The sequence below is a fragment of the Amblyomma mixtum genome, chromosome 3 (genome assembly GCF_055824585.1).
Source record: "Amblyomma mixtum isolate Tamu chromosome 3, ASM5582458v1, whole genome shotgun sequence".
Classification (NCBI taxonomy): Eukaryota; Metazoa; Arthropoda; class Arachnida; order Ixodida; family Ixodidae; genus Amblyomma; species Amblyomma mixtum.
The window spans coordinates 20,786,029-20,807,725 of record NC_143014.1 but is presented as its reverse complement, the minus strand read 5'-3'; the positions used below and the strand labels follow the sequence as shown (position 1 = coordinate 20,807,725).

The window sequence follows — 21,697 nt, the reverse complement described above, 5'->3', positions numbered from 1 at the left end:
ATGTAAGTGATAACTTCACGGTGTTCTTAGATATGTTGCCCATTTCCCAGCTTTTAAGCTTAAAGTTTAACTGTCCTCACTGCCACCACCTGGGAAAAAGCAGCTGGTCCGATTTTTGCCTTTCATATTTGTTTCTTGTTGACATTTCTTGCCTTGCGAAACAAATAAATGTTCTTAATTCATTGAGACCTGTCATAAACAATCGCGGATAAGGTTTTGTTACTGCTGCGTTTGAGTGCTTTGAATCTTTTTTTTCCAGATCATGTCTCATTGCTTTGAGTTGGTCGTCCGCGCTTCACTATACTCCGTTTCATACATAGTAGTCAACGCAGCCAAGGCTGCGGCGCCTGTTCGCGCTCCTCGTCCGCATCGTAATGTAGTGCGTCCAAAGTAAAAATCGAATGAACTCAAAATTAAAGTAAATGTTGATTGATATTGCAGTATAATAATAACGGTGTTTTATTTTGCAAAAAGATTGCTTTTTTATGTTCTACAAAACAGAGTGGCTTAGTTTTTTGGGTTTTTTTCCTGTCCCTCCTGTATCAGGTTTTCGCAGCTAGGCCGTCCGCGCAGGCCGGCCGGTCATGTCGTCTGCTTGAGTGGTTCACCTGAAGCATTTCCTTCCTCCGAGATCTGGTGCGCTGTTCTGTTTTCTGTAAAAATCACCGACCGTACAACCGCTGTAGGCCACTCACATGATACGCGTAGCAAATGTTATATACAGGGTGTTTCACCTAAGACTTTCTGCAATTTTTAAAAATAAGCTATTTGAATTAGATGCGCGCTTTTTCTGGCATAGCATTGTCAGTGGTGTAGTACATCATAATGCAGCTAAGACGTGCTAACTAGCAGGCTTGTTAACCAATATTTAATAGTTAACTTTTAAACTATTACCGTTGGGCTCCTTAATTATTCAGAGGCATGCAGCCCACCGCAAGTAATGTCCATATCCGTTTTTAGAACTTCGAGAACGCGATTATCCTCGGCGCTGTGGCCCAACAAATTTCGCCTACATCGCGCCAAAATACATGCGGTTTGAGAAGCTTGCAGGCAAAGCAACCTCTCCAGTGCACGTAACTCGTCGAAATAGCCAAAATTTGTTGGGCCACAGCGCCGAGGATAATCGCGTTCTCGAAATTCTAAAAACGGATATGGACATCACTTACGGTGGGCTACATGCCTCTCAATAATTAAGGAGCCCAACGGTAATAGCTTAAAAGTTAACTATTAAATATTGGTTAACAAGCCTGATAGTTAGCCCGTCTTAGCTGCATTATGATGTACTAAACCACTGACAATGCTATGCCAGAAAAAGCGCGCATCTAATTCAAAAAGCTTATTTTTAAAAATTGCAGAAAGTCTTAGGTGAAACACCCTGTATACCATTCCATAACCTACAGCACCAGTTTCTACACTCTTGTGAGTTGTGGCAGCAGTGACAAACAACGATAGTAGATTACGATCGAGCAAATAGACAACTTTAGTTACAAAGATGATATTTACAAAGATTAAAAACATGAAAGCGGATGTCAACAATTAAATGCCAGCCACAACGTTCACTCAAGCTGCGCTTACATCTCATTGGTGTGTAAGAAGCCCGAATTTTTACTCGCTTATACTGTTACCGCGAGAGGGCGATGACGAGCTACTGTGTGGAGAACGAACAGCGAGCTTCGTCAACCTCTTTGTGCGCCCTATTCAGGAACCACGGAACCTCGTCGACGGCTTCTCACAATAACAATGTCAACTGCAGCGGCAAGTGCGCTAATACAGGGTCTGTTCTGAAAGTAGGACTGGTTTTTTCCTCGGCGAACGGGCGGACGAGAGGCGGTCTGCGCGTGCAGGATCGTTGAAGGGGGATATTGGGAATGCTGGGGAAATTCGGCAGTCGGCTCTCGGCCGTTGAAGAGAGGAGGTCGCTTGTACTGTGAACCCCTGTCGAAACGTCTCGTCACGCAGAATCGTGGAGCGTTTACTGGATCCGCGATACGCGATCAAATTTTGAGTAAATCTTGGTAAAACGGGCAAAGAGACTCACAACATGGTTAAGGAGGCCTACAGTGACGCTGCCATGGGTAGATCAGGTCTTTTTTGAGTGGCACAAGCTGTTCCGAGAAGGTCAGGAAAGAGTGGAAGACGACGACCGCTCCAGACGCCCTTCGACCAGCAAGACCAACGAAAATGTGTAGAGAGTGAAACATTTACTTGACAGTGATCGTAGAATGAGTATCAGAATGATTGTTGATGACTTGAGCATTCCTCAAACCCAAGTTTTTGAGATCGTGACAGAGAACTTATCTATGAGGAAAGCGTGCGCGAAGTTGGTGCCGGGAGTGTTGTTAGAGGAGGAAAAGGCCAACCTGAAGGATCTTCTGCATCATGTGAAGGAGGACCCCGATTTTTTGCCCAGCACAAGGCGGCAACGCTGCCTCAGCCCCCCTACAGCCCCGACTTGGCCCCGCCAGACTTTTTTCTATTCCCGAGAATAAAATCGACGCTCAAGGGGAAACGTCCCGGATCGGTAGAGGCGGTTCAACAGGCCGTGACGAGAGAGCTAAACAGCATTTCGGTTCAGGCGTTCCTGGAGGCGTACGAAAACTGGTAAACTCAAAACTGGCAGCAGCGTGTAGGTGCGGAAGGGTGCTTGCTACCTTGAAAAATTCCAATCATTTTTACTATACTCTTGAATAATTTTCTTTAAAAAAATGAGTCCTACTACTTTCAGAACAGACCCTGTATACAACACCACTTGTTGCGTTCGATGACCTGCGCAACGGAATCTCTGCTCACGGCCCAAATACACAGCTTTCAACAATCCCCATCTCACCGCACTAGCTCACACTCATAACACACCGAATCCTACATCTAATACAAAACATTACTACGATAGGAAGCGCTTCAAAGAAATTTCCTTGTGACAACAGCTCAAAAGTGGAGACTTCCCGAATCAGACGTCGCTCACGTTAAAGCCGCTGAGTACGCCGATCAATGCCGGGTTGCCGCTAGCCGAGGCTGCTCGGAATAATCGACGCCGCACTGAATTCTATCACCACACAATTAATGATTCATTGTGTGCCGCATGCAAAAGAGTCACTGAACGCCCGAGAACAGCACTTCGCAATCACGTCCGTCGCCAATACACTACACTGCTTTTTCCCTTCGAAACAAGTAAGCAGCGCAAGGAAATAGCGCAGTGTTTTTCAAAGTAGGCATTAGAGTTTGACAGTTTCGACTTTCTATCTAATGATAATTATATGAAAAATAAAAAATAAATGAAAAAAAAACCAGCCAGGCCGGGAGTCGAACCTAGGCCCTTTGTAAAATGAACACACAGGCGCGCGCTTCGTACCACTCAGCCACGACGCTTCTTTTTCTTTATTGCCTGGCTTTTGCAAAGAAAATTGGACAAAACAAACAATCAACAAAACACAATAAACGCTATGTACATACGACTTGTGGTCAGCCAGCATGAATCTGGCTTCGTCTAATTAAAATTCAGGCAATGTACAGAGCGGCTTTAGTTTTGAGAGCCACTCCGGAGGGTCCGCAGCGGCCCTCTGAATGGCCAGAAACATGTTCATATTTTCGCGAAAGTAAATCCTGGCAGGTCTTGCGTCTCGGTCACAATGGTAGCCTACCATTCTGGAGCGCCATATACAGTGGAGGCCTGTCAGCATTATTAAGTCGAAAGGCACCCCATCCTCATTTTCAACAGATAAGTACCGAATGCCGTACGGGTCTAGCGGAAATTCTTTCTTTAAGGTTCGCTGCAACACATCCCAAAAATAAACCCCTTCCCAACAGTGTATAAAAACATGGTCTGTTGTTTCCGGCTTCCTGCAAATCAAACAGTGAGATCCCCAGGATAAAAAGAATTCCTTTACCTCTAAAAATTTTTTAACCGGTAAGGTTCCGGTGTGCAGCTTAAAAAAGAAGGTTTTTGTTCCTGGCGGCACCTGCATTTTTATCACTCTCTTTAAAACATCTTTGCCTGGGCCTCCACTGTACAAGGCCCTGTACAAGGGCACGGGGAAAACTACATCGCACAAAGCACGGTACAGTTTCTTTCGTTTCACAGTGGACAGAAAGTCATTCGAAAACCGCGCGGAAAGAAACCTTACACTGGCAACATTTCCCGGTAAAAACAGCTGACCCTACTGTAAACCTCAGCAGTTCCGACTACGTACTCCGGCAGCAGGCGCCGCAGCCTAACTTGGCATACGGTGCGCAATAACGGGTCTCTTGTGTCCCAAAAAAAACAAGAAACGATTCACCAGCTGTCGAAGAAACAAATGGCCCAGTCCCAGCCCACCTTCCTGTACCCGTCTGAACAGGTTGGTCCGGCTGCAGCGCTCCCAGTCAGACGACCAGATGAAGACGGCGAAAATTCTGTGCAGCTTTTGAATGCTTAACCGTGAACAGTGCAACACCTGCATGACGTACCAGAGCCTGCTGATGAAGAACAGGTTGCAAACAGTGGGTCTGGCAAAAATGGACAAGGTCATCCCTTTCCACTTATCCGCTCTCTCCCGTATCTCTTTGACCTGCCCTGTCCAATACTGTTCGCTGTCACGGTACGCATCGAGCGGAACGCCCAAGTACTTATCTGGTGTCGTCGTCCGAGGCGGACGGATACATTTTGCTTGTTTTTTGCAGCGGACTACTTTCGTACCTTTGGCAGCGTTGACAGCTATGTATGAAACGGAGTATAAAACTGGAGCTGTGGGGAGGACGGTATCAGCGAACAGTACTGGCAATGAGTACACAGCAGCCAGTAAATGCCACGTTACACTGGAACTGTCTGTTAATTCATAGTATGTGGTTTGGCGACATGCTAAGAAGCATTTAGTGCCGGTCACAATTTCGGCGATTTTCATGATGAAATATTTTGTCATAATTTCGGCCATTGCGGTTATTGCGCGTAACTAAACTACGACTGCTTGTTTTTATTTGCAGGTGTTGCTGTTGTTCGAAGATGGCCAACACAAGTGTTGAGGAGGAACCTTCCAACCAGCTAAACATTCAGCAGATCCCAGACAAGTACATCGGCTACATCATGCACTTCATGCTGAAGTTTCAGAACGACACATCAGAATTTAGCAAGCCTCAACTGCGGCGCACCTTCCGCTCGTCGTATCCGCTGTTCCTGGTGCTGTACGGGTCCCTCTTCGTGTCGTCTCTCATCGCTAACTGCTGGATGGTGCTGCATATATATCGCGAGAAGCGGCCGCGTGAAACCGTGTGTGTCTACCTTTTCGCAAATGCTCTCAACGACATTTTCAAGCTGCTCGTCGTGATGCCTATCTCCCTCGTCATCCTCTTCCTCCACAACTGGGTCTTTGGAAGCTTCCTGTGCTTTGCGTCGCCCATTGTGCAGGACTTTCCCTTCTACCTGACCCTCCTGACGTTCGTGGCGATTGCCTGCGACCGGTACCGGTACGCCATGAACCCGATGAAGCGCCAGATACCACCCCTGCTCTGCCTTCTCGGCGTATGCCTGGTAGCCGGAATCCTAACGCTGCCGTATGCGGCCTACACCAAGTTCATCGGCCTGGAGCAGTACTTGGGCCAGCAGTTCCAGGGAACGGGCATCTGCGCCATCAACCTGACGGAGAACATCGAGGAGTACATCCGCGGCCTGTTCATTGTCCTGTATGCGCTGCCCGTCGCGCTGGTCATCTACCTCCACGTGAAGGTGAGCGTCGAGATCAAGGCCCAGGAGACGTCGCAGTCTCTCGCCCTGCACGCTCGGCGAGAGAGCAACGGCGGCGAAGAAGCGTCCGTCTGCTCTCTGGCCTCGTCCATGGTGCCCGAGTCGGTGCACAGCACGCGCTCATGCGCCACGTTTCCCGTCGCGACGCGGGACTCGTGCTCTCGCTCCGAGGCGTGCCGTGGTTCGTCAGCAGCCTTCTACAAGTCGCCCGAGGACTCAGTCGACTGGATGAAGGAGCGTCGCACCCAGAACACCGTCATGATGATGGTCACCGTGTACGCCGTCTGCCTGCTGCCGCTCAACGTGCTTCGCCTCATCGTGCACGTGGTACATGAAGGGCCGGAGCACAGCGTCCACTTCGACCTGTCGTTCGCATTCGCCGTGCTCATCGCCTTCCTGCCGACGCTCGGAACGCCCTACCTGTTCCGCGTCTGGCACCTTAGCACTCGCCTCAGCGTGGACGCCTGCCAGTACCGGCAGCTGCGGCGCGTCTCTGGTGCGTCCGGAGGCGACCGCAAGCTGCGTAGCAACTCGAGGGCGTGAACGGTCGCCGCCTCGCAGAGCCGGAATCGAACCCACGATGCCATGGTACCTCACCAATGAAGCCACAGTGCACGTGGCGGCGGATAAGGAGGCATTACGAGGTTCAACGAAGGTCTGCGTGCTCCGCCGCGGCCCCTTGCGACAATGCCGTGGAACGCCCACTGAACGTCGTAAGGCGCGCACAGCCATGATGTTTAGCTGTGCTGCACGTGTCATGATTGCTGTTCTAAGGCAGTCTCTATGCGCCCTGCACGCGCTTCTCACTGTAGGTGCAACATATAGGAGGTATTCACTGGGGCCGCGCTACCAGACAGCGCGAGCGTCGTCACGGCTAGCGCGCCATGTTGATGGTCGTTTCATGCCAGTTTGCGCAGTGTCAAGTACACCGTGACGTACTCGGCCTATATTATTAGTGATCCGTAACATTTTTTCTCGTTATTAAATGCGTCAACGTCCGCTTTTCTTTGTGGAACGCTTTGTGAGCATGAAGTTTGCAGCAGAATTCTTCTGTGCCATGATATAATCGAGCTGCCTGTTCAGTGTTTCAGCTAAGCGGCCACCCTATGAGCCATAACTCGGCAGCAAAACTGGCCGGCTGCACTGCACACAGGAGAGTACACGACCTGCTGCTTTTCATGTCAGTTGATAACTGCCTGCTACTCATTCAGGACACATCATCGATAAACAGCACAAGATTAATTGCCCGAATTACAAAACTGACGCCGCAGAAACTCACACTCGCGAACTGGTTTTAAGCTACGCAGACGGTGTTTCAGCATAAAGGCAAATGGTCATAGCTGCCTTAATTATGCGACAGAACAGTCGAAAAAATACTGTCATGCGCTCACAGAGCGAGTGGCAGACCCAGCGAGAGTGTTTTTCAGTTTTGATTGTAGCAACGTAGCGCTGCTTCGAATGCACAAGACCTGGAATGTGGGCTGGTTCGCAGCAACGCGATGCGCAGTGATTCCGCTAGATTCAGTAGTAACAGGTTACTTTCAGCAGATAGAGATGACAAATGACAATAACAGAGAAGTCGAATTACTCACCTCTCCAAAAATGGCACTTCGGCCGTCGGCACCCTCAGCATGGCTCTTGGGCTTGCCAGCTTGTCAAGGAATTGCACCCTGTCGGAGATTTGTACGCTTTAATTTCTTAGCCTATCGGCAGAATTGAGCTGTGCACGAGCCAGGCCTCTATGTCGGTGAATTCAACGCGCGGCAACAGTCGCACACCACGCCGGCGCCTCCGCATTCCAGCGGGTGGTCGCTTTCACCGACTGCAACCTTTTCAGCGTGCCCGCTGTTTTCTGTTTCGCGCATTTCGTAGCGTATCCACTCAGTCACAGGGCTTTAAGGAGCGGACAGAAATTATCTGCTACGAGGCGTGAAATACACTCACATTTCACACATAACCAGGGAGTTAAATGCTGCGGCTGGCTGCGGTGGCCGCATGCGACCGCCAACATGGCGAATGCCGCGCCGGGCACTAGCGCCCTTTGTGGATGACGCCACGTGAATAACTACCTCCCGGGCCTTGTTCTTGCGCCACGCACTTCGGGCGATCCGCTGGATGCCTCACCGTCGCATCGCCGAGGCTAACTCGCGGCGGGTGTATCCTGTGTAGCTATATCCTGGAACAACCGAGGTGGGGTATGGAGGTCGTCAAGCGTAGCCAAGACACATAAAAAATAATCTTTGAATGAATGATGCTGCGTGCAGGCAATAGAGTTGGTAAGATGCTGTACATGAAAAACATGGGCAAAAATAGATTTAGGTAATTTTGTCGGCTCCTGCTTACTTTTGATAGCTCTCTTCAGTCTCTCTCTGTCTATCATTGGAAGAGCTGGGGCATCTTTGACACACAAAATGCTTGTCAGCAGTTGCTCGACAGGTGTAGATGCTCTGTGTTGTGTCTACAAGAAAGCGCGAAGGTCCAAATGCTCCGATAGGACAAATTATGCGCGTCACCATATCGGCGCAGTGCGTCTGTTCACAGTTGCGAGCGGATATCCCCTGGGGCACTCCAGGCCTGGCTCGCTCGTTCTTGCGTGCCAGCATGCTGGGATTTCTGCATAGTTTAGACCACGGTACCCATTTTATTCATACAAATACAAATTTAGTGTGTGAATTTATAGCTTGGAACTATGTAGCTAGGAGATGATAGCAGTTAAGAAGCGCTGCAAACAATCTTCTAGAGTCTTTGAAGCGGGCAAAGGAAGCATAATAAATGTGTTCCGGCACTATATTACGAATCTGGTTTTGAAAAATTCACGCCATTCACATAGCAATTTCAGGTACAGTAATATAAAATGCAAGCTTTGTGCCTTGAACGCTGTAACATGTGTATTTTATAGGATGTGCATATCTGTTTTCATCACGGAACTATGAGGGCTGTGAAAGCTAAATTTTACTACTTTGAAATTCTTCAATTTCCGAACATTTTTTGAATGAGAAAGTGAGAGCCTTTGTTTATCTACATTTCATAGCTGTGAGTCTCTAAATTTTTGAAATTTTCAGAAGTCAAATGAATTTTACGAAAATGGCAATATGACAACATTGCAGTTTTTCCCGCGCACCTGAACCGGAAAATGGAAATTGAACCCGAGATAAGCTCTGTGAAAATACGCATTTCGTTAAAGGCATCTCTGAGAGCAGTCAAGTGACTGCTATGGGAAGTTTGCGATATGCCATCTTTTCAGTTACTAAAGGATCTTCATTTTGTCGGGGTGCACTCTGTGGACATGATTTGTTGTATGCGCCTGTGATGCCTCGCCCAGAACAAAGGGTACAAACGCTGGTATAGCCTTTGCCCAGTGTGCCTTCCCGCTATGCCCACCCGACTCGCTCGGTTGGTAGGATTTGTGGGGGACGACATCGCTAGGAGCTCTTAATGCCATCTGCATACTTCACAGCTCTAGTGGCAGCATGTCACGGCGCGGTGACACACTTTCCAAATGTGCTGAACGCCTCCTAGCCGGAAGATGTAGTACGCGCGTACGCGACCCTGTGCGAGAGCATGATAGAGTCGTGTGTGGGTACAGTGCGAATTTATGCCAGGCGAGAGCGAAATGACTCCGAAGAGCGAGATACATTTATTTCTGCCCACGCCTGTACCACATCAAAGGCGAACGCCACCGATGGACAGACGCCACGTGTCACCCAGACGGCACGCAGCGAACCTGCAGCCTATGTGTGTGCGCACGATGGAAATCTGTTCGCTCCGATGCATTGCTTTCTAGCGCATGGCATCAGTAGCGGCTGCCTGGACAGCGATGCACTTTCTCAGTATACTTTCGGTTAGTGCTTGCGCCATTATTACACTGTTCGACAGCCATTTCCCCTGACATGCCTTGATCATTTTGCATCTCCTGCTGCTTTCTTTTGCTCAGCAAGGCTGTGAATGCTATTTTGGGTTATGTTCTCCTTTGCTTGTTTTTGTCTGAACTACTTTAGATGGTACTGGTAGCTATTGCGAAATGATATATTTGGACAGGAAGCAAACGTGCTAGAAACGGCTTGTTCGCTTTACATTAGAACATTTGTTAAGGCAGTATTACATCAGTTAATTCTAACTGCGCTTACGACAGAAAAAGTCAACTCATATTCACCCAGCGCCGCTTTTAATGGAACCCACTCGGCCACCTCGCTTGCGTAACATGTGAGCTCGTAGATGCGGCACTCCAAACAAAACGCGATGCGCTGATAAAACCTGAGTGTTGCTCAGCGCTTTTAATGCGTTAACCTAACTGGGGATGAAAATTCAGCGTAGGACCGTAACGAGGTGGCACCCGCCGCGGTGGCTCAGTGGTGCTCGGTTGCTGGCCCGAAGAAATCGGCTTCGATCCCAGCGGTCGCCTTTCGATGGGGGTGAAATGCTAGACGCCCGTGTGCTGCGTGATGTCGGTGCACATTGAAGAACCCCAGGTGGTCGAAATTATCCGGAGCCTTTCACTAAGCTGTTCCTCGTAGCCTGAGTGGTTCTAGGACGTTAAACCCCATAAAACCAAACCACACCTAGCGAGATGGTGATTAGGAGAAACTGGCGCGAACCCCCCCAAAATGAACAAAAGTTGTTTCATACTGGGCTGCGGAATTTCAATTTCGCCGTGTCAGTTACGATGCGCTCCAAAAACGGGACACTTCTGCCACAGAATCCCGACCAGGCTGTAGCCTATAATTTCGCTTCACTTAGCGTGCGACGTTTTTCTGTATACCGGAGCTTCTTGCGATACCGTGAATGGTCTGAAAAATGGGTCATGCCAAGTAGTTCTTCACAATGATCGCGGAGGATGAGTGAATGACTTTTGCGCTTTGAAAGCTGGCAGCAGGAAACCTACCACCTTTTTGCCCCCTTTCGCGCCGTTCTCTAGCAAGTGCGCGCCCCCTTGACCTAGAGTGAAAGCTTATCTCTACCTTGTGGTGTAGCAGGCCAGGGCCGTGTTACCACTGGCCGACCTCTCCTCCTTTTCCTCTCATTAAAATTCCGTTCTCTCTCTCTCTACCCTTTATCTCTACCTTGACCAGGCTACAATAGCTGTGCCCCCCCCCCCCCCCCCCGCGTCCCTCTCACCTTGCACAAGCCTCTGCTGCTGCCGGGTGCACTGAACGACAGGTTCATGTATACCACTTAATTTTCATGTTTGGAATATTGTCCACACAAAATGTTTGTGTGACCCGCAATTGCCTGTGGTGAGTAGACTCCCTCCTGTGAATGCGCTCCTCCAGGTAATATCGTCCTGATCATGTCAGCGCTCTTTTCCCTTTGTAATGGGCGAAAACTCATCTCCGGCGTGCAGCTGCTACTAGAAGGGAGGGAGAAAGACGGCCGGCACCGCGGAGGCTGTCATGAATAGGCTTGTCGTTTCTAAGCTGTCTGTTACAATTTAAAAGGAACAGCCATTCGCGAATGCATTTGGCGCTCTGAGGATGGGCACTGGTCGCGTGCTAGCGCGAAATGGAAAAACCACCAATGGAAACGGTGCGTAATCAAGGTCCTTTCGCTCAGGAGACATCTTCGCAGGATGTCATCCTTTCGTTGTGTACATCATAAATAAGGAGCTGGCATGCCTAAGGCTTGTGTCACATTGTGTCGATATATTTTCCTTTTGTGCCAAACGAATGACAGTAAAGTGACACAGCACGCGAAGCATCATTTGTGCCCTGGCTGATGTTTCAGGTCGTCCAGTGAATGCTTCGTCACTGCAGGTTGCTCGTGGTTCCAGCGCGTCATTGTCTCCCGACTTCCGGTGCTGCCAACTTTGCGCTCTCGAGCACGTGATCTCTTACGACCGCGACACAGCGAGGACCTTGCAGCACGCGCACTGGGGCCCAGGAATGCAAAAACGCAGCGCAGCCGGATGGTTTAACAACACTTCATTGTAGTTTTTTTTGAGTCCGAAAGCGCTATTAGCCTTCTATCCCACAAAACCAAAAGGTGGCCGTGAAGCCTCTGAGAGAGTCAGAAGAGTAAAGGAAAGGCGCATAACCGGATCCCTGGGGGAGTGGACACCCCGATCGCGCTTTGAGCTGTGTACGTGGCGGTGGTGTCCACCTGCAAAAAATCGTGTTTCGCATGATATTCCGTGCTCAGCAATGCTAAACTGCCAGCCAATTTTTTTTTCTTCGGTTGAGTTCGGCCCTCGACGTTAACGTCGATGCAAAGTTAGGGAATTATTAATCACAGGCTGCTCTATCTCTCATATCATTGATTATCCTTGGTAGAACGCGATGCACGCTGGCCTTATTGCAGACTGGCCACTGTGCAGTAGGGCCAAGGCATCGCGAACACACATATTTGGCATGTTGTTGATGTGCCTTTGTATTCAGTTGCTCATCTTTTATTCCTGTGCCAAGTGACACTAAACTATTTGTTTCTTATTGGAGATTCTTGAATGTCAGGCGATTTGTGTTTGATGTGGGGCTTCAAATCCAGGGTCGCTCACCTAGCAAGGCTTTAATATTCAAAATTTTTCTTTTTTTTTCTTTTTCCAAGGTAACGCTCTTTCAACGGTTACGCCTGCGATTCAATGATGAACAGTTTCCCGAAAGGAACATATGGACAAAACAACATTGCGGCTCCTCCCGAGATCGCCATTACAGATTTTATTGTTTTTTTCGGGCCAGTTCGAGAGTTAACTGCCGATCAATGATGCTGCGTGGCCAAAGTTCTAACTGCTTACAATACTGCCAATATTGTAGCAACTTTTTGTGCCTAACCTGCAATTTTCACAAATTGCCTTCTTTATCCTTCTCTCAGTGCGTGACAGCCAACCGGGGTCATATTTCGATTAACCTCCTTGCCCTTCTTTTCCCTCTTCACTCGCTCTGGTCATGTGCCAAATGTCGATTGTGTAAGATGTGATTCTATGTGCACCACGCAGCCCAGTACGTCAGACAGAACCGCTTGAATGTTCTGGGATGCCTTCCGATAACGACTCATTGCCTGGCACAGTGTAGTGAAGCCCTCTAGCGAGTATTTTTTAATGTTGATGCTTGTGTCTTGCTACCACAGGCGCATAAGAAGAGTACAGTTAGCTGCAGTAAAAAAGGGAACGCTCAGCTTGCATATAGGAAGCAATTTTGTCGTCTTTTTCTGCAATGAAGTTTGAAATATGTTTTCAGTATTATTGGTGCACACGTAAACAGCTTAGCAAAAAGGAATAAAGTGCACTTTCCGCTCGCACTTGTCGAGTAATCTTTGGTTGAATGCTAATAATGGGCTTCCGTTCATATTGCCGCTACGTGTACGTCGTCGCTGATAAGACATACCACTGTCTAGAAAATTTAATGTCATTCAAATCGAATGACATTATCATCTGAAGCCATTAATCAGCTCCTAAATGAAAACATTGAATGCCATTAGGTTGGAGTGACGTTCGCTATCGAATGAGTCTGGGAAACTCATTTGAATTCGATCTCAAGCCGAATGCATACTCTGTACACCATATGCGCAGCAGAATCAAGCAACGGAAAAAAATATTGTGCGTTCCACCAAAGTTAAGACTCGTTTACTGAACTCTGCCTAAAAATGTTAAATTTGGCGTGAAACTGCACGCACGGTCGTAGATATATCTATCAGTCTCGGTCTTAGCAGTGCGCAGCGCGGGACTGCCCGCGATGGTTGGCCTTCCACGAGCGTTTAGCTACGAAGTACTTAACGCTGCGACTGAGCGCTTCGCCTTTTGAATGTCACTTTCACGCTCCGCCATGTCAGCCATATTGTTTGCTTGCATCTATCGGATTTATGACTGACTTTATACTCTGCTCGGCTTTTGATGGCTGAAGTGCTGCAGCATGGCCGGTAACAATATTTGAAGCCCACAGGAATAGTTTCACCGGCTTTAAAAATACTACGCAACATTTGCAAACACCTCTGACGTCCCTTAATTGTTCTAATTTTTTATTCACTGCTGGTCATTGCCATCATTTGCGAAATGAAATTATTTTTTACTGTATGGCACCGAGAGACCAAGTTTAATTAGATGCATCGAATGCGATTCGGTTCGAATGAAATTAAATCTTCCAGTGTGACAGATACATTTAATAAGGGGATATCTAATGTCGCTGGGATATTTAATCCGGTTATCTGTTGGTTTCGTGCTTTACACACACAAAAAAAGATCTGAATTTCACAGCCGAAAGTTATGCCGGTTGCGTTACTTTTGCAGTAAAGTCGTTTGCTTTGCTAAAGGGATTGACTGTCGCTGCAGTGTGGGCCATCGGTGTTCTTTCAGACTTTAGGTCAAAGCGCAAGCTTCATTCCATCAGCTCTCTGAAGGATGAGTAATTTACGTTAAGTTTGTGCCCATGTTAGAAGTGCGTTTAACACAGAAAAATAGCACTAATGGTCAGCCAAAGTTGGATTATGCTTCAAGTACAAAAACCGTGCAAGGGGCCGCAAGCACCCCCTCTTTAATATTGCCGTGGAGTAGGGTGCAGAGGATTTGCGTCCCGCGCTCCGCGTTCGTCAAGTGTCCCGAAGCCAAAGCCGGTCCAGGTGATGTGTCCCGGTGGGACTGCTGGCGCTCTCTTCAACGTGTGAAGGGCCGCCGACCGGGAGACGCCTTGTCCCTTCTGCGCTGCGGAAGAGTTGTGTAATGTAGCACACCTCAAAGTACTACTGTAACAGGGTAGCATCAACCGGTGCTTGAAGGGTGCGCCTAAAGTTTGTTTACAGTACGTTTAACACCTTGGTGCAGAAGAAATTTTGTGGCAGTTTGCCTCTTTTTTTTTATAGTGGAAGAAGCATCGCTGCTTGTGTGGAAGCTAGGGTTTTATCGAACAGAGAACAGGGCTGCTTCGTTAGTGTATTTTGTTCTGTGCTTTACTGTTCGCGTTGTTCAAGCCTGCGTCATCTAAGTGCGAGCAGCAGAACGCATCGCAAAGCAACCGAGCAATGGAAAGTGGCTGAAGATACCGTGTGCGCCGTGTGCGGCGGGAGAGTACCGGGTCGTGCCCTGGAGGACGCGAGTGCAGGCAGGCACCTACGCAGGACTCCATGGCTGTGCAGTTTTTCCTAGGACGATATTTGTGTCTATTTCTTTGTTCGCCACAGTGATGCCGCACCGAGACAGGGTCACGAAGGTGGCGAGGCTTTATATTTTGAAGAACACGAACGGCTGCTTACGAAGCCAACGCTGTTCGTAAAAATTTGCGATCGCGTGTCCATTCTGTGCGAATTAGCGACAGCAGCTGTATGGCTGAAACTGTTTAGAACATGGTGATGGTAAACCGGAATGTATGTGTGCGCCTTGACCGTGGTGCAGTGCGTACCAAATGCTGCCAGTAGCATTTGCAGATCTCACCAAGGTGTTCATGCCCCTGTGTTCTTGGCTGTTTGGGTGGGCTCGCACACTTTTTGGTGACATTTCTCCTGCAGATGGAGCTGGATATGCCAGCCGCTCTGCGTGCTGGGGCGCTGAAAGAAAAAAAGAGCCCTTAGCACTAGTGCTTAAATCGGGCAATATTAATGCCGAAGACATTATAAGAAAAGCGTCCTGCCTACGGAGAAGAGCTTTGAGCTTCAATGTAGACTCATCAAAACCAACGCGAGTAGTGACGAATGCCCCGCACAGCGGTTGTTCTCAAGTGCGTCGAATAAATGTCGTGCCTAATGAAGCATGCGCAGCGTAGAAAGATCGCGTTGAACGCTTGCCGATGGCGGTCGCCGCGATCGACACTGGAACGTGACAAGTTTCATTAGATTCGGATGTTTTGCCAGCAAAAAGGGACATGACAATTGCCGGTGTTAGCGGCTGCACATCCCATTGCCAGCGTTGTGTTTCTCTTAACGCATCTCTTACAAACTAGACGGGAAAGCAGTACTACTCGACATAATCGACGGATCAGAACTACTTCTTAGTGCTGGATCGTGCTTTGTGTTGAAAAGACAGCGAAACCCAGCTACGCGGCGAATCTATGATTTTGAAGTAGAAGACCATCTTCGCCTTGGCGCATGCACCGTGGCATATGCTTGACGCAGCTCCCTGAAAGCACACCTCGGACTGATAGCGGAAGCAACTGTATTGCCATGCAAGCATTAAATTTCGTATCTTTTAGCTGTTTTAAAGCCCAGGAGCAGCAAAAGGGCTCCTCACCGCCTGTTTGTGTGTTCTATTAAACTTTTGGCCCTGGTTTGTTTCAAACTGCGTTGTTAATAATTGGCATATATAGAGCAGCATTACACTATTTTATTAGTGCTAGGCTTTGTTAGTGCTAGGCTTTGGTGTTGTCACCCTGTTGTTGTTGGTGTTGTATGTGGTGGTGCGACAGCTATTTCACTGGTTGTGTAGAGAATGGTTTTTGCTCGATAAAACTGGCCGTTATCGTTTCAAGCTGTCGCAAAAGAAAGCTGTTTTTATTTTTTGAAGGTTACATTAGAATGTCTAATAAAGTTCTGCCGTTATAAAAAAGCCAGAAAGTTGTGCTTACAATGCCTTTGCACATTTCATCACCATCATCATTTATTAGTCCTTAAGGGTCCCGTGGGGACATTACATAAGGGGGGGGGGGATACAAGTGTCCGACGGTCATACATAAGAAAAGGCAAAAAAAAAACAAGAAGAAAAAAGGAATAAAAACTAGAAAGAAAGCTAGACAAAGCAAAACAGTAAACAAATTATGAAGTCAATCAAAGACAATGTGAGAAACAAGCAAAATAGTAAATACATTAATATAGTCAATCAAAAACAATGTGAAAAAAAAAACATACAGAAATACACACCACAGTAAAACAACGCGTCGAATAAAGCGATCGTTTTGTAGCACATCGCAGCTGATACATGGAAAGTTTTATTTTTCTTGGAAATGGTCGATGTGTAGCTGTCTAAAGTTGGAAAGATTAGTTTCAACGACAATGTTTTCGGGTAAGTTATTCCAAAATTCGATCCGCAAGGAAGAAACAATTTGTTGAATGCATTGGTGGAGCCGTGCAAGCGCTGTATGCTAAATGAATTATATAAACGGCGAGATGATCGTACCGGAGTGCGCAGAAGGTTTTCACGAAGTGCTGGAAAATTAAAGCACAGTTTGTGGAATAGGCAGAGGATTGAAATTTTTCGGCGAAGCGCTAATGATTTGAGACCAAGAGATGATTTAATGAGAGTAACACTGAGGTGTGTACTGCGAGGTGATGAAACGTGCTGCCCGGTTCTGGATGGCCTCGAGTGAGTCAATGAGGTAGGCTTGGTGCGGGTTCCATATTGTTGAGGCGTATTCTAGTTTGCTGCGAGTATATGTTTCATATGCTAGTTCTCTGATGGCTGGGGGGGACATGGCGAGTGATCTCCGGATGAAGCCAAGTGACCTGGAAGCGCTAGCGCATAATTTCGTCATGTGATCTGCCCATGTTAGACTGGTCGTTATTTCAGTGCCGAGGTACCTGTATGAATTAGTTTGAGACAAGGCTATGGAGTTCAGGGTGTATGGGAAATAAAGATTGGAGCGTTTGCGTGAAATGTGCATGAATTTACATTTTGAAACATTGAGCTGCATTAACCAGTCGGAGCACCACTTCTGGATTCTGCTGAGGTCTTCCTGTAATATTGTCTGGTCACTGCTGTTGCTGATGCGGCGATAGATGACGCAATCGTCCGCGAAAAGACGGACGGTTGATGAGATGCCAGAAGGTAGATCATTGATAAATATTAAAAACAGTAACGGGGCAAGAACCGATCCCTGGGGGACCCCGGAGATTACTCGAGTAGTTTCGGAAGTACGACCGGCAATGACTGTGAACTGTTGGCGGTTGGTTAAGAAGCAATGAATCCAGGATAAAGTAAGAGGGTCGAGAGACAGACGGGTGAGCTTGGACAGCAGGCGTTGGTGGGGGACGCGATCGAAGGCTTTGGCAAAATCTAAGTAGATGATATCGGTTTGAAATGAGGAGTCTAAATTTAAGTGAAGATCAGTAGTGAGCTCGATATTTACACGCGCCTTAAGTTCGTCATTTACTTCGTGCAGGCCTCGGTAAAGCCGCCTTTCTGCCTCGGCTTGGGAAGCACCCACGGCACAGTTATCTACCTTGTTGCCTACTTGATTTACTTTGTAATGTAGTAATCGAAAATTTCACAAGTGAGAATAAATTTGAATTAATTAGCGGCATAATTCAATCTAGATAATGAACCTTTTTATTGCGAGAATTTCCCATTTATTTAATTCAACATATTGCTAGTCTCACATTTGAGACCGTTGCAGGAAAGCACATCATATATATGAAAACAAACCAAGTGCAAGTAGAAGCGCGCAAGAAGGCAGTTAGTGTTGGACAAGGCAGTACATGAGTACATGCGAGTGCATATTAATTTTACAAGCGCTAAACGACGACAATGAAGAGGTGTAAGTCGCATGTTCGACGATTTAGACATACAAAAATGTTAACAGAACAGCAGACAATTTATATACCCAGGGAGCAAGAAATAGTACACAGCAGCTGCTGAAAATTGTCCTGCGCAACAAAGAATCAAGCTAGGGGACAAAAGCCAGGTAAGTAAACAAAGATGTCGTCAACAAATAAAAAAGAGCACAGCGTCATAACTACAAAGCATTGCTTGATGTGTGAGGGAAAAAAGAATTGCGCTTAGTGCGTTTTGTTCTGGCACTGCGTGTATTTCATTGAAGTAAGTACTCAGTTATAACGATTTTCATGCTGCCATTAAGAATAAGAAAAATAAACTTAAGACGCAGTAATATGGCTCGATTGTGGAAGAACGGCTTGCCTTCTGCCTTAATAGGGGAGTCATGACGGCAATATTTGTTGAAAATAAATCTTCCTTTCCGTTGTACGCTCCAACAGTGGGTGCTCTGCAGTAAAAACCGAATTTAGAAAGCAGCCCGTGGTGTGCGGGCGGCAAAGTGCTCGTGCCCACCTTGTCTGCAAGGTCTGTGTGGCTCCGCTCAAGCGTTTCCTCGAAGCTGCGTCCATTTTTATGGAGAGAAGTGCGCCTCTTGAGCGCTCTACACAAGCGTGCCGCAGGCTTACGGAAGGAGAACCAACCTATCATTTCATATTCCAGTAATGAGCAAACACGTGAAATTGAATTTAGAAAGCAGCCCGTGGTGTGCGGGCGGCAAAGTGCTCGTGCCCACCTTGTCTGCAGGTCTGTGTGGCTCCGCTCAAGCGTTTCCTCGAAGCTGCGTCCATTTTTATGGAGAGAAGTGCGCCTCTTGAGCGCTCTACACAAGCGTGACGCAGGCTTACGGAAGGAGAACCACCTATCATTTCATATTCCAGTAATGAGCAAACACGTGAAATTTATGCTTGGCGCTTATTATGGACTGATGCGAATCTAAGCGAGCGTTTTAGTGAGTACAGAGCTACCACAGCTTTGTCAGTAATATATGTGACCCGTTTATTCCGTTTTATGTCTCAGGAAATAATTATGCGTAAATATTTATATTCTTGCACCTTCTTCAGCATCTTCCCGTGTAGATGATAAGAGAAGTTAATGGGCGCTGTCTTATTCTTCAAAGTCATGAAAACCTCCTTCCACATTAATCACCGTCTTCCACGTTTCACACCTGTGTGTTATTTTTCAAGCTCATTGTTTAAAGTTACGTAGTCTTCGCGGCAGGTTGCTTTCTTGTACGTACTGCAACCGTCTGCAAACATTGCTATTGTTGCGTCTATCATCTATGTTATCCTCCAGGTCATCGATAAAAATAAGAAAGAGGACAGACGCTAAAACGGCACCTTTTGGCACACCAGAGAACAAATCAGCGCAACCCGAAGTTCTAGTTCTGTTCTGTTCTAGGGTACATATCGAAGCCGACCCCTAAGACAGATTTTTAACCATTTGGTGATGTTGCCAGCGAGGTAATAAATGAATTTCTGAAGGGGCGTAGGACGCGAAAACCAATCCAACACCCTGGGAAGGTCCAAGAATATCATATCGGGTTAGCCGGATTTGTCTATTGCAAGCGCTGTAGGTCGTGAGTAGTCTCATCAGTCGAGTCGTCGTAGACAAACCTATTTAAAACCAAGCTAGTTGGCCACAATTAAGTAATTTTTCTCTATAGATTATAAGATATGTTTAAGAATTAAATGCTGAAGGATTTTGCAGGCTGTGCAACGCATCAACTTAAAATATCCATCTCGTCAATATCCATCTCGCAGATCCTCGTCGATGGTGTAGGCTGGAAAGTGGCCCGTAGAATTTTGTGGAGCAATACTTTTCATCGAGCTGCGGACGACTTGTTGCCATGCCCTCAGCGGATTTGGCTCCCGCACTTTGCGTCAGCTTTACTTTCGCGCCAGTAGAAAGCACGTTCGGCCAAAGGTTGCAAATATAATGGACTCCACTGCAGGCCACTTCCGGCTTGCATTTCGCCAGGTTGGAAATATAGGTCGGCTGTATGCTGGTAGTCTACCTTCAGCCAGTCGCGGGCCAGTGTCAATTCTGCAAGGTTGAGCCAGGCTGGCCGTCTGGCCGATCTTGGCCAGTTGTGCCGAGAGTTTTTGTCCGCTTGGTATTTAAGCATATTCCAAAGTAAAAGGAGGCGCGTTAGCGTTCGTCTTGACGTCGCCTGCTCCTTGTGCATACAGGGAGCCCGCTGCGTTCATATACACCGCCTGCTTGCTAAGAGGCCCAGATGGCAGCTCTAAGAATGGCTGCCGTAGCCAGTGAGCTTAAGTCAAATCAATGTTCCGAGAATGAAGTGGCAAGTCTCTTTCCTTTGAGAAACAACGGCTGAATCAAATAGCATTTCAGGATCTTGCACTTTGTTCGGTTCTTCTCTCTCTTAGTTTATGCCTTTCGATTAAGATGACTATAGGCGGCACCTTACTGAACCCTGAAAACGCACGCGTATTCAGGTAAGTTACCTCTGTCTCCTGTGCATTAACTACGCATATCTAATTACACCAGCATACTGCACATAGTACACGTCGGAATTAAGCACGGAATTCTATTTTAACCATCATAACTGCTTGAACAATCATTGCAACTATTGCCATGGTCACTTATTACCTTAATCTATTCATTGTTATCTACTACCAACATCCACGAAGCAAAGGTTGCCACAGAAGCCACCCACGCTAGGCACAAGCATCTGGACATATGGGCGCGAATATCCAGCCCACTCAGAGGCGAAAGAGCCTCAACCGCTTATGCTTCTGCTGGTAGATGGCAAAGTGGATAGAGGGCACTTTCATGGCAGTGAATGGAGAGGGAAGAGAGGCGGGGGTCACACGGTGACCGGTGGAGTGGCACAGTCTGAACCCGTCAGCTGCTCCGTCGGGGAGAACGCTGATTCTAACGCATACTTTTGCCGCATCAGTGGAATTGATCGTCTATAAGTTTTCTTTAATTATCGCCAAAAGGTGAACTTGGGGAGAAATTAAAAAATGCTAAGGTTATTCCTTTACATGAAACTGACGACCTTGCCATTTCATCAGACTATTAATCAATCTCGCTTACTTGTGCGACCTGCAGAATCCTTTAACATTGAATTCTTAAAACGTACCGCATCATTTTTACAGAACAGCAGAATTTTGCCTAAACAGCTTGGACTTAGGAAAGGTCTGTCTCCGACCACTCAACTGACAGAGACAATTCACAACCTAGCGTTTGCATTCGATAAAGACGAATAACCCGATATGATATTTCTAGACCTCTGAGGCACCTGAAGTCGACAATGGGTATCGAGAGCGAGAGAGAAAAACACCTTATTGATCTCTTCTGTATAGGGATGTCCGTTAGTCTAAGGGCGGTTGTTGCCCCCCAGGCCGTCTTCACCGCAAGAAGGAGAAAAACAGAGAGCTCCAAAATCAGTTTTGATGAAAACGCGCTCAGGAACAGACAAATTTTCCCACAGAAAAATTGGCAGTGGCTTAGCTCAGCTAGGCCAGTATATACGTAGCGAAAGCAGTTTTGTCTACTGACATTTCGGCAGCGACACGTCGTCGTTGTCGGTCAGCAGCTTGGCGTCGTCTCTTCACGAG

The 21,697-nt window shown here is 47.3% G+C and overlaps 1 protein-coding gene across 2 annotated transcripts in view; it reads left to right on the top strand.

The window, feature by feature from the left end:
* LOC149349400 (uncharacterized) overlaps positions 1–16,171 on the top strand; it is a 59,615-nt gene extending 43,444 nt beyond the window's left edge. For both annotated transcript variants that reach the window (XM_089578296.1, XM_089578295.1), the window contains exon 2: positions 4,957–16,171. In XM_089578296.1, coding sequence (XP_089434422.1) covers positions 4,976–6,256 — 1,281 coding nt within the window. In that variant the 5' untranslated portion in view covers positions 4,957–4,975 and the 3' untranslated portion in view covers positions 6,257–16,171. The remainder of the gene's footprint in view (positions 1–4,956) is intronic.
* The last annotated feature ends 5,526 nt before the right edge of the window (positions 16,172–21,697 follow it).